Source organism: Amblyraja radiata, chromosome 3, assembly GCF_010909765.2.
Source record: "Amblyraja radiata isolate CabotCenter1 chromosome 3, sAmbRad1.1.pri, whole genome shotgun sequence".
In the NCBI taxonomy this organism is placed as follows: domain Eukaryota; kingdom Metazoa; phylum Chordata; class Chondrichthyes; order Rajiformes; family Rajidae; genus Amblyraja; species Amblyraja radiata.
In genome coordinates this window covers 36,083,698-36,097,372 of record NC_045958.1, presented here as the reverse complement: position 1 = coordinate 36,097,372, position 13,675 = coordinate 36,083,698, and the positions used below count along the sequence as shown (strand labels likewise).

The 13,675-nt window shown below is 44.7% G+C and overlaps 1 protein-coding gene across 6 annotated transcripts in view; it reads right to left on the bottom strand.

Annotated features, from left to right (window-relative positions):
* Positions 1-13,675, bottom strand: part of cep78 (centrosomal protein 78) — a 133,217-nt gene that overhangs the window by 105,579 nt on the left and 13,963 nt on the right. For all 6 annotated transcript variants that reach the window (XM_033017588.1, XM_033017592.1, XM_033017590.1 and 3 more), the window contains exon 2: positions 5,704-5,969. In XM_033017588.1, the coding sequence (XP_032873479.1) occupies positions 5,704-5,956 (253 nt within the window). In that variant the 5' untranslated portion in view covers positions 5,957-5,969. The remainder of the gene's footprint in view (positions 1-5,703; positions 5,970-13,675) is intronic.

Below are 13,675 nucleotides of genomic sequence, written 5' to 3'. Positions count from 1 at the left end.
ACACTTGTGCAGAAAGGACAACCACTGTCCTATGCGAGTCGAGCATTGACACCAACCGAGCAGAGACATGCTCAGATTGAGAAGGAGGCACTAGCAATAGTGTTTGCCCTCGAGAGCTTTTATCTGTACACCTACGGATACGTACGGACAGAGAGTGATCGTCGAGAGTGACCACAAGCCATTGGAAGTCATCGTCAAAAAGCCTCAAAAGTTGTAATCCCTATCACTCTACACAAAGATATGAAGGAGACGCTCCATACCTCTCACCCAGGAGTAGAAGGAACCCTCAGACATGCTAGAGAATCCATTTTCTGGCCCGCAATGAACTTCAATGTGAAGCAGTTCTTATCAAACTGTGAAGCCTGCAGGACGTACGAACAACAGAATCAGAAAGAGACTCTGATGCCCCATGACCTCCCAGATCGCCCATGGGAGAAAGTGGGAACCGAAATGTTCGAACTTGAGGGAAAGCATTAGTCACAGTTGACTATCCATCTCATTTCTGGGAAACAGACAGACTGTACGATCTAAGCAGCAAGACAGTCATTGTGAAACTCAAGAACCACTTCGCAAGACATGGAATTCCCAGCACTGTGGTAAGCGACAACGGGACACAGTTCTCATCAGAGGAGTTCGCCAAATTTGCCAGGAAATGGGAATTTGACCACTACACAATTTCTCCAAGACATAGCCAAGCTAACGGAAAGGTGGAATCTGCAGTCAAGGCAGCTAAGAGAGTACTGAAGAAAACCAGTCACTCCAAGACAGATGTCTACTTGCCAATACTGGAATTGCGCAATACCCCTGCACAATGAGTGAACAGTAGTCCTGCACAAAGACTACATGAAAGGAGAACAAGAACGACACTTCCAACTACATCAAACCTACTCAAACCACGTGGTGCTGAGATACTCACAGAAGAGAGGAAAAAGATGAAGGAATTGCAAGGAAAACAGTCAAAGATCTACAACGAACATGCCAAGGATCTGCCAATCCTGGAAGAAGGTGATGTCAGAAGACTCAAACCCTATAAACTAAGAGATACAAAATGGCAGAGAGCAAGAGTTCAGAAATGACTGGATGAGAGATCATACGAAGTCGAGACAGTCAGGACTTCTAATTGATCCGAAGTAATCGAGTGGATCTGAAGAGGACCGGAGAACTACCCCATACATAACTCCAGAGAAACCACCAGACGCGGAGAAGACTGAGAAACCTTTGCAACCTCAGCGGACACAGGAAAAACCAACACAACATGCATCACCAGAAAAGATGCAACTCGTGAAACTCAGAACACAGAGAAAACTAAACAAAAACAAAGTGACACAAGAGAAGAAACTAGAAGTGATGTACAGAATGTACACACTGAAAAGAAAGACACTTCTGAAAGAAACACCATCATAAAGACTAGGGCAGGAAGAGTTGTCCGACCGCCGGAAAGATACGGCGAGTATGTCAAGAAGTAAGGTGTTTTGTTGTGATGTACCTACATGCTTATGAGAAGAAAGCATGTGAACATTACTTTGGGTTATTGAAATAAGTCACAAGTGTGGCTATGGTTGAAATGGTGAAATAAGACAGAACAGTTGTTTTATTCAGTAAAGGGCCTGTCCCACTAACGCCTGCAAAGGCAGGGGTCAGGGAAAGCGGGGAGCGCTGTCTGAAATTCACACCCGCGATGAGCAAGAAGGTAAAAGACGGCTGGCACAGTTACGGTAAGTTCTTTAGAAAATGCGGAGAGGGGGGGAGGAGAGGGGGAGAAAAGGGAGAGAAGGGTAGAGAAGGGGGGGAGAAGGAGTGGAGACACTTTTAAGAAGCCAGACAACTTTTACTAAAATTTAGCGGGCATTTAACATTACCGGTCGGTTTACTTACCTTTTTTTTCTCAATGAGCTTTACCTTCGACTACCTTTGATTACCTTTGATTGCCTTCGATTACATACGATAGCATTACGACCTACTACGACCTACCTCGACTAAACCTACGAGTAAAAAAATATCTACTTTTTCCATGGCGACCTTTTTTTACTCGCGGACATTTTTCAGCATGTTGAAAAAACCGCCGCAACCTAGCTGAGGCCTCGAGTACACGGGGAATACTCTCGAGCATGAAGGAGAGTTACAAAGACCTCCTAGGACCACGTGTCGACCATGCTGCGAGTATGAGTCGAGGGCAAACTTTTCTAAACTCACCAATTAGGTCGCCACAGTGGGATAGGCCGTAAAACCATATTACTACCCTGTAATATTATGAAAAGTGTTTAGGTTTGTTTTGTTTTGGATCGTTTGAAATGTAATCCCAAACTGTCAAAAAGGAAAGGATGCGACAATATCCATGTAATTTAAGCATATGAGCTGTACTCATTCTCGCTCAGTAAATCGGTCAGCGACCTTTAACTTGGAAATAAATAATTCCTGCTTTTGATCCCAACACGAGTGTGTGTGGAGCCATCTTTCTCCATCTAATATGTGCTAGTTTTACCTATTTATTAAGCAGACACATATCAAAACCCCGCCCCCCCCCCCCCCCCACCCAACCGATGCTGCTCAACGCAGCAAGTTCCTCCAGTTGTCCTAGGTGGAATAACTGAGTCAGTAAAGCAGCTTTTGTGGAAAGAAAAACCCATTTGTTTCAGATAGAAATCCTTCAACAAAACCAGAGCTGCTAAGTTTTGTCAGAGCATTTCAGTATTCTAGTACTTGAAAATCTGTATTTTGCTGAGAAAATCAGTCTTTTTACATGGTGCCATTTTGCTGAAAAAAATTGTGTGTTTTATCTGCGGTCATACAAGAGTACAAGAATGCATAACTTTGCTACGCACCTTACTTGACAGTGTGTCATTGCCATCTCTTTGTATACTTCTGTTTGAATGGCTGCTTCCTGCTTTTAGCACCAGATGATGATGTAGAAGCCATTTTGGAAGCCTCCATCTCCCTCCCTCGCTCTCTCTCTCCTTCCTCTCTTTCTCTCCCCCTCTCCCCCTCCCTCTTCCTGTCTCTCTCCTACCTTTTTTTCTCCCTCCCTCCCTTATTCCCTCACTCCCTCTCTCCTTCCTCTCTCCTTCTCCATCCCCGAACAGTCTGTGACCCATAGCGCTATGTGTAAAGCCCATTGCGCTATGTGTAAAGGCAATAGTGCTCCAGCTGGTAGCGCTATAAATTAGAACCAATAGCGCCATTTGTTTAAATTCCCATGCGCGAAACTGACAGCGCTGTTTAAACCTGTAGCAGAACAAGCAGATCAAAGTTTACAAAAATAATCATCCAGATCTTGACATTTAAAATACTAATAGATTTAATCTGCTATAATTTTTAGAGTTACAGTATGACTTTTTATATCCTTGCATTTTTTAAGCAGCAAGATGAAACAGGAAGTCGGGTCGACTTTTTAAAAATCCGTATTTTACAAAGCAAATCCGTACATCCGTATTCTTATCGCATTTCCGTACAAATTACGGAAATACTTGGCAGCTCAGCAAAACTGAGAAAGCAAGTTAGTCCAAGTAAAAGAGAAGGTATTGGGAAGCAATGGGTGCAACAACAAGAATGTCGACAATAGTGAAATGATGAACAGCCATTGAATAAGCGAGTTCGGTATTCCGACTGCGCATGCCCAGGTTAGAGGTCACTGGATATAAACATTGGATCGAACCGGGTCTTCCGCGCTGCAATCGCTGTTTAGCGACACTATTTCTCCCTTCTCCACTGGTCCATGCAGAAATCCCAGCAGTGATAATCTAATGAATCACAGTCCGGTCCCCGCAGTGATAATCTAATGAATCACAGTCCGGTCCCCCTCAGCCTGGGTATATGTGTTCCATTCTCACTCTGGCTGCCCTCCCAGGTTATACAGGGTTATTATACAGGGGCGAACCACGCACCACTCTCCTGCACAACACAGGAGGCAGATTTGTGAGCGGAATCTCACTACCGTCCCTGTCCCCTCACGAGTGTCCCATCCCTGTCCGGGTGCGGCTGGATGTGCCCGTCCCTGTCCGGTGGCAGCCCGGACTTGCAACCGACGGTCACCAGCCCGCCGAGGTCACTCTGTGACCTGTGACGATGCCGATAGATTCGGGTCCCACTTACTGTTGGGGAGGGCAGGTGCGATTCTCCACAGACCCGGAGCTCCGGCCTCAGTCAGTGCAGCGACGGGAATCACTGAGCAGCAGCTCCCGCAAAGGAGTTGTGGTCAACGGGATAGATGGCATGAGAGAGGAGGCAGGGACTGGGGAATGGGTGAGGGACTTTTATTGGACGGGTGTCTGCAGGAGAGTTCCACTGTCCTGTCAGTCCGGGGCTCTCAGTTGGCCCAGCGGGACGGCGCTTCTTCTCCGCGCTGGCTGTGGGCCGCCGCTGCTCCAGTCTCTCCCCTGTCACCCCCGTTCCTCAGATTAAATATATTTTTACACATAAATACATTTTACATATATTTTACACGTATTTTTACACAAAAATCATGAATAAAGATAAGAATTTACATAGTTTATGCAGCTAGGTGTTCGTTTGCTTTTTTATAGCGAGTGACCTTTGACAAATCCCATGAGTCCTTGCGTTTTTCGGAATATAGATAGTTTATAGATAGTTAAATGGAGACAAAGGAAACTGCAGATGCTGGAATCTTGAGCAAAATGCGAAATTCAGGAGTTACTTAGCAGATCAGAGAGCATTCTAAGAGGAAATGGATGGGCACTGTTTCCGGATCGAACCCTTCTTCAGACTCAAAGTATCCCAAACCGCCATTTCTGCTACAGATGCTGTCTAACCTTCTGAGTCAATCCAGCACTATGTTTTGGAATGGATAGTTAAGTTCCTTTATTTGTTTTAATGTGTTACTCATGTTATGATACATCGTCTGGCCTAATGGGATGTACAATAGTTTATTTTAATGGTACAATGGCTGTGCTGAGCATGGCAAAATATACCGAGAACAAAAATGTTCCACTTGATACAAGTGGAAATGATCCCACCATCTTCCCTTCTTCCCAACTTGTTCATTTACCTCTGACCACTCACTTCACTCCACTCTTCCATCCCTACTCTCCTTTCCTATACAACTGAAGGAGATGCAACACCCGTCCATTCACCTCTTCCTTTCCCACCACTCAAGGAACCAAATTCCAAATGAGGCAGCAGTTAGTTCACATTTATTCCAATCTTGTCGGCTGTATTCAGTGTTCATAATATGGTTTCATCTAGATTGGTGAAACCAAAAGTAGATTTGGTGATCATTATATAGAGTACCTGAGCCCAGTCTACAGAAATTATTCTTAAGTTCTGAAAATTTGTTGCCTATTGTTACAATTCAGCATCTAATTCTGACTTGTCTGTGGCCTCCAACTCTGTTACAACAAGGCCAAATGTAAACAAACACCCCAATTTTTATCTTCATCCCCCAGGACACCATGTTGAATTTTTCGACTTCAGATAACTTGTTCTTTGTTCGTATCAGGATTGATCATTTTTACATGCCATTCATCTCTAAGTCTAGGGGCAAAAACAAGAGTTAAATGCCCATCATTTCACTCCATTACTAACTTTTCCTTTGTTTCTTCCATTGCCCTCCCCTTCTCCTCTACTTGTACTTGCTTGCTCTTTCAATTCTGATGAAGGGTCTTTAACCTGTAATGTTAAATGGTTAAATAATTTCACAGATAATGCTCGACTGTTCTTTAGCATTTCTGTTTTGGTTTGGTATCTTACCTGTTTCTCCAAGACCAGGCTGATAGTAACTCCTAACTGCAAGAAAAGCTAAATGTCTGTTAATTCTGATGGAATTGAAAATTGGTGTCCACTCAGGCAGCTTGATTCGATCACCGTTAATATCCAGGACACCGCTATATAAGTTTGCCTTCACTGATTTTAACGGAACCAGGTCATGGAGAGCACACAAATGTTCATAATGTGATTCAAAATCCAAAGACCCTCGCTGGCGCAAATGAGTTGATTCAATCATTTTATGCAAGAGCCTGTGGAATGAATGAAAAAACATAATTATTTCAGCTGAAAGTCTTCAAACCTTCCAGGCAATAAAATTAGTACAAAGCAATGTAGAAAAAGTTAAAGATTTGCATTTCAATTTATAACAGCATGAAATATGTAATAACTATTTCTCAGATGTAAGGAAAACATCACTCATTTTTTTTACAAACTCAAGTATCTGAGACTATAACATTTATTGCCATCGAAGGATTATTCACTGCTCTATCAACTCACCTTTTGAGTTGCACTGCACTCTGGTATTTTTCTCTTTGCACTACCTATTGTACATGTGCAGGATTTGATTGTACTCGTGGATAGTATGACTTGGCTGGGTAACATAGTGTTTCCACTGTATCTTTGAACACATGACAATCATAAAGCAATACCAAAGGTGTAACATGCTGACCAAATGTGAGTAGGGATTCAGCTCGGTAACTCTTTTGCATATAGCACAGATGAGAAAAGCCAAATAACTTTGTGTTGTATATTTCCAATAATTTTGTATTATGTTAGCAGGATCAAATTCACTTTGAAATTCCTGTGTATTCAGGGATTTAGATCAAGACCTATTTGTCTTCCCAGATATGAAATATAGCAGAGCTATCCTTGTCACCAAACCAATAAATATGTCTCAAGCCAATGGAACAAATTATATCTGGGCATCATCGAAGTGTTGCCTGTTGTAGATTACTCTGCACAAACTTGCTTCTGAATTTCCCATGTTCCATCAGTTAATACAGTTCAACAATGCTCAGCCATTGGAGATGGTCATGTAAATGTCCATAGATATCTGGTCTCCAGCATAGTTGCATGCAGTGGATCAAGAGAAACACAAATATCCAATAGGAGTAGCTCTTTTTTAGATTACTCAAACTATGCACATGGTCTGTGCAATTAAGTATATCATATGATGACATCACATTTATTTAGATTATATCAAAGTGCTTCCTATTGTAAAAAAGATTAAAACAAGTTTAACTTTACAAATGTAACTAATTTATTTTTCAAATTCTCTTTTTTTTAAATATTTTTATTAGAAGCATATACATATCATAATCAAAACACATTTTGTTTATCAATTGCATATTGTTAATAGTGGGATTCAAGCTATCAAAGTAATAGGGATCCTCATTTATCACTTGCATATTAACTGCTTCTATTTATCTTTTTTATAGATAGGAAGAAAGAAGGGAAAAAAAAGGATAAAAAATAATAGAATAGAACAAATTCTCTTCTGAACATCTTTGTAACAAAGCTGGTATTGTGTCTTGATCCTGAAAATTCAAAAGATCCTGATGTTACATCCACTTCTGGGATTAATGATAATATTGTTTCTTGATTCTCAATGGTTATGCATGTCAAGTCTTCAACTTAGTGCACCAAGTTCTATCCTACATGTTTTCCTATGTTTTTGAAGGCCCTCTGGTGTCCTCTTAAAGGGACCCTACCTATTCAGGGTCCTGTGTGGTTGGCTGACAACTCTACTGTTTTATCTTAGAGCCTTTCATTACAAACTTGATTCCACTTAGGCATGGGACAGATCCAACGTGGTGAAAACCTTGTGATTTCCCGTTTTAAGTGTTTTTGAAATGTGGGCAAAGGGCATTGTGTATCATCCATAACATGACAGGTTTCCGTACAATCCCTGCAAAACCAGGCAGCTCTGTCTATTGTGGGCACTAAAAAAGATGGGTTCCACAATCATCATATTTGATACCATGGTCAATATACTCAAGCCTTCAGCATGCATGTTACAAAGTCAATCTAAACACAGTAGAAACAAGGAACTCCAGATGCTAGTTTACAAAAAAAAAGACAATGCTTCAGTCGCTCGGTGTGTCAGGCAGAATCTCTGGAGAACATGGATAGGTGATGTTTCTGGTCCGGACCCTTCTGCAAACTGACTGTTGGGGGAATGGTGAAGAAGAAAATGGGAACAGAGCCAAAACGTCATTTATCCATGTTGTCCATAGATAGCACCTGACCTGCAGAGTTACTCCAGCATTTTGTGCCTTAAACTTAGAGTAGATTGGTTTGGCATTCAGATAAACATCTCCCCAAAAGTCAGTATGCTTTATCAGATACATCTGCATATTGCTTCAGAAAATTCTCATTGTGATTGGTACGTGTTAACATTAAAACATCCTTCCAATGTACCCTTAATTTTTTTTAACTTGCCCAAATAGAACTGTTTATGTAGCCAGCACGAAGATTGGCAGTTTTACTTGTTGATGGTGTAGGAAACTGCCCATCACACCTTACCTGAAGTTTTAACTTCATGCCAAAACATTTGTGATTTGAGGTATCTTCTACTAATGGCACGTTGGCAAACTTCTTGATACACATATCACTACCCGAAATCAAACAGTTATAAGCTGTTTTGATGTTAAAATCAATATGCAATGCTCTCCATAATGTTTGGGACAAAGACCCATCATTTATTTATTTGTCTCTGTACTCCACAATTTGAGATTTGTAACAGAAAAAAAATCCATGTGGTTGAAGTGCACATTGTCAGATTTTAATAGAGGCCATTTTTGCACATTTTAGCTTCACCATGTGGAAATTACAGCTTTTTTTTTTTTCAGTCTCCCCATTTCAGGGCAGCATAATGTTTGGGACACATGGCTTTACAGGTGTTTGTAATTGCTCAGGTGTGTTTAAATGCCTCCTTAATGCTGGTATAAGAGAGCTCTCAGCACCTAGTATTTCCTCCAGTCTTTCCATCACCTTTGGAAACTTTTATTGCTGTTTATCAACATGAAGACCAAAGTTGTGCCAATGAAAGTCAAATAAGCCATTATGAGACTGAGAAACAAGATTAAAACTGTTGGAGACATCAGCCACACCTTAGGCTTACCAAAATCAACTGTTTGGAACATCATTAAGAAGAAAGAGAGCACTGGTGAGCTTATTAATCGCAAAGGGACTGGCAGGCCAAGGAAGACCTCCACAGCTGATGACAGAAGAATTCTCTCTATAATAAAGAAAAATCCCCAAACACCTGTCTGACAGATCAGAAACACTCTTAGATTAGATTAGATTAGATTAGATCAGATCCTTTATTTATCATTCAGACCTTTCTGTCTGAACAAAATTTTGTTGCCTGCAGTCATACATATAATAATAATAAATAACAAAACACACAATAAACACAAATTTACATCCACCACAGTGAGTTCACCAGGCACCTCCTCACTGTGATGGAGGCAAAAGTCTTAAAGTTACTGTCTTCCCTCCTCATTCTCCCTCTGCGCTGAGGCGATATGTTGTTACCCCACCGGCGATGGTAGTCAGTTCTGTGACTCACCGAGCTCCGCGAACGGGCCGGTTCAAGCTCCGCGGCCCGGGGTGGTCGAAGCTGCCGCCCTCCAGTCCAGCGGACGCAGCTGTTGCCACGGGAGCTCCGGAATACAGGCACCAACCAGTGACCTGCGAGCTCCCGACGATGTCATCCACTGGCCCTCGGCCGAGCCTCGGATTCAGGTCGCCGCCACCGGAACGCCGCCTCAGCCACCGGAGAACCGCCTCGGCCCGGAGCCGGGCCGCCCTTACCGGAGCGCCGTCTCAGCCCAGTCTCAGGAGACAGGTGTGGATTTGTCAATGACCACTGTCCGTAGAAGACTTAATTAACAGAAATACAAAGGCTACACTGCAAGATGCAAACCACTGGTTAGCCACATAAATAGGATGGCCTGGTTACAGTTTGCCAAGAAGTACAGGTGCACAACCTTTTATCCGAAAGCCTTGGGACCAGACACTTTTCGTAATTCAGAATTTGTCGGTCTTCGGAATGGAAAATTTTTTGCGTAGATTTTAATGGCTGGCTCAGTGGTAGAGTGCTCGGCTCATATCCGCAAGGTCGCGAGTTTGCGCCTTGATCCTGGCAGTTACTCGATCGTGAGTTTGAGTCTTCAATGTCGTTTTTTCTTGCAGAATAAATGTTTGTATGAAATGCAGTGTAGGAGACGTGTACTGACTGTGTGGGCAGAACTTTGGAAGTGATTGCCCACCAGTCTAAAAAGCTGCTGTGTCTCCCTGTCCCTGGGATAGCAGGGGGCGATTAAACAGCACAATACCCCCCTCCCCCTCCAACTCCAGAGGAATCCGCTCCCCGATGGGCTGCTACGGCGACAAGTGGCAGTTTGCCCACAGCCCGAGCTGCACCCCCTCATCCGCCACCCCAAGAACAAGACGTACCTTGCACACCATCAGCTTCTGCCCCTACGTGTTCCTCTGGAGTTGGAGCGGGGCTGGGCTGGAGTTGCTGCTGGCTGTGGGTCTCTGGGATCTCCGTGCTTGCAGAGGGCCTGGGGGTCGGTGGGCGGCGGTGGGAGCTGTGGAGCTGTGGAGCTGTGGACCAACGGACCTACCTCCGTGGAGCTGGCCAGCTTCGGAGCGTGGAGAGCTGCGGGGGCGAGCTGCTGCGACCCGACTCCGGTGGATGGTGACACCGGGAGCTCGCGGGTCCCCGGTGGGAGACTGCTTTGCGGGGCACCGGCAACGGCGACTTCTCCCGCCCGAATTACGGGGTTGAGAGTGACCTGGAGGGGGGCCTTACATCGCCCGGCGCGGCTGTAAATTGCCGCGGACTTGCTAGCGCTCGCCGGGGGCTCCAACATCAAGACCCGGGGCAGGGCCCTACATTGCCCGGCGTGACTTTGAGTGGCCGCGGACTTGCTAGCGCCCACCGGGGACTTTGACCTCGACTTCGGGAGAGGAATGGAGAGTATGGGAGAGACAAGTCTTCCATCAGTGAGGAGGAGACTCACTGTGATGGATGTTTATGTGAATTGAATTGTGTTGGTGTGTGTCTTGGTTCTTTTTTTGTTTGGCTGCAGAAACCAAATTTCGTTTGAACCTCAAGTGCAGGGGAGAGATAAGTTTTTGCCTTCCATCACAGCGAGGTGGAGATGCGCTGTGATGGATGTTTGTGTAAATTGTGTTGTGTCTTGGTTCTTTTTTGTGTGTATGACTGCAGAAACAAAATTTCGTTTGAACCCCTTGGGGTTCAAATGACAAATAAAATTGTACTGTATTGTATTGTATGTTAGGTTCAAATGACAAATAAAAGGTATTGTTGTTATTGTATTGTATTGGTGTCCCGTTGGTCCTGACGTCTCCGGCCACCCCCCTGGACTGGAGCTGAGACTGGGAACTGTACCGCCCTTGCCCCCTCCCTCTGCAACTGCAACCCCACTCTCCTGCAAGGGCGGTACAGTTCCCGGAGGATGGCAGGTGGCCAGAGACGTCAGGACCAACAGGAACCCGCTCCCCGATGGGCCCCTACGACGCCCCGAGCTGCGCCCCGTCATCCGCAACCCAGGTTCCTCTGTAGTTGGAGTGGGGCTGGGCTGGGCTGCTGTTGGCTGTGGGTCTCTGGGTTCTCCGTGCTTGCGGTGGGCCTGGTGGTCGGTGTCCAATTGGTCCTGACGTCTCCGGTGACTGGCACGGTCCTGCTGCAATCGCCGACGTGAAGACAGTGCAAAGCCCCCGCGCCGGTGCAATGGGCGGGGAGCTGGAGAGGGGAGGGAAGGGGTCACACACATGGCTGGGAAGCAGAGGGGCGTAGGTGGGGTGAAACTCAAGGGAGCGACAATCTGCACTGTGTATCGTGAGTCTACCGTGGGAACTTTTTAACTCAGCGGGCAGGCAGCAGCATATTGTCAATTATTAACCCTCCCGCGCAATATACCCTCACCTTCTCTTTTATGAATGGGGATTTAGTTCCCCTTTCTTCGAGGACCGACCGAAGATTCCGCTGTCACCTCTGCGGGCCGCCCTCGGTGAACGTTTTCAAGGACCTTTCTTCAAGGACCGAAAAAATGGCCGCTATTCGGAGGTTTTCGTTATTTGGATCTTCGGATAAAAGGTTGTGCACCTGTACTTAAAAGAGCAACCACAGTTCTGGAAAAAGGTCTTGTAGTCAGATGAGATGAAGATTAACTTATATCAGAGTGATGACAAGAGCAAAGTATGGAGGAGAGAAGGAACTGCCCAAGATCCAAAGCATACCACTTCATCTGTGAAACATGGTGGTGGGTGTGTTATGGCCTGGGCATGTATGGCTGCTGAAGGTACTGGCTCACTTGCCTTCATTGATGATACAACTGCTGATGGTAGTAGCATAATGAATTCTGAAGTGTATAAACACATCCTATTTGCTCAAGCTCAAACAAATGCCTCAAAACTCATTGGCCGGCAGATTCTACAGCAAGACAATGATCCCAAACATACTGCTAAGGCAACAAAGGAGTTTTATAAAGCTAAAAAATGGTCAATTCTTGAGTGGTCAAGTCAATCACCTGATCTGAACCCAATTGAGCATCCCTTTTATATGCTGAAGAGAAAACTGAAGGGGACTAGCCCCCAAAACAAGTATAAGCTAAAGATGGCTGCAACACAGGCCTGGCAGAGCATCACCAGAGAAGACACCCAGCAACTGGTGATGTCCATGAGTCGCAGACTTCAAGCAGTCATTGCATGCAAAGAATAATATGCAACAAAATACTAAACAGGACTACTTTCATTTACATGACATTGCTGTGTCCCAAACATTATGGTGCCCTTAAATGGAGGGGCTATGTATAAACACTGCTGTAATTTCTACATGGTGAAACCAAAATGTATAAAAATGGCCTTTATTAAAATCTGACAATGTGCACTTTAACCACATGTGATTTTTTTTTCTATTACAAATCTCAAATAGTGGAGTTCAGAGGCAAATAAATAAATGATGGGTCTTTGTCCCAAACATTATGGAGGGCATTGTGCTGACCATTAACTGCCACTTTAAATTTTAAAATCACAGCAATTACCATTATTATTGCAACTGGCATAAGCAGTTTCAGCCTCCCATCATCCTCAGAAGTTCAATATTTTCAAAGTCTCTGTTGTGGATTTGTTTTTATCATTGTTCTTAAATTTATGCTGACATTGTTGTGACTTGCAAGACTGGGTCGAGCCTAGCACAGAAAAGACAAACGTGTCTTATTGTAGTTGAAGCATTTCACGGCTTTAAACTAGTGTACTTGCTTTGGATGATCTTAATTACATAGTAAGTTTTCCTACAACTCTCACCTTTTGCACCAAACTCACGGTGGCGCAGTGGTAGAGTTGCTGTGTTAGCAAATGCAGCGCCGGAGACCCGGGTTCGATCCCGATTACGGGTTCTGTTTGTACGGAGTTTGTACATTCTCCCCAAGATCAGCGTGGGTATTCTCCGAGATCTTCGGATTCCTCCCACATTCTAAAGACGTACAGGTTTGTAGGTTAGTAGGCCCCCCTCGGTCATGACTGACCATGGGTGATGTATCCTGGTCGGATGAAAGCCCGGGCGATGTCATATGCAGGACAGGCTGTTGCCCATGCAGCACATCCCCCAAAGGAACAGCAGGGCCGTTACAGTTTGGCACCAGCGCCGTCGCAGGAGCTGCCAGAGCGAGGTTGTAGACAACGACGAACTGCCTTAGGGATTCCCACTCCGGAATTTCTTGAGGTTTACTCCTGGAGCCTTTTCCATGATTGGATATGGCCACAAGGCAGTGGAGGTTTTAAATCAGAGTTTTCCCTCTCCTAGATGGACTGCCTTCCCAGGCTGATGAGCCCCATCTGCCCGAGACTCGTGGGGGCGGGAGCGTCTACCCTCTCGTGCAGGTCTCTAGCACCTGCCCACTGTAGGTTAATTCAAGTC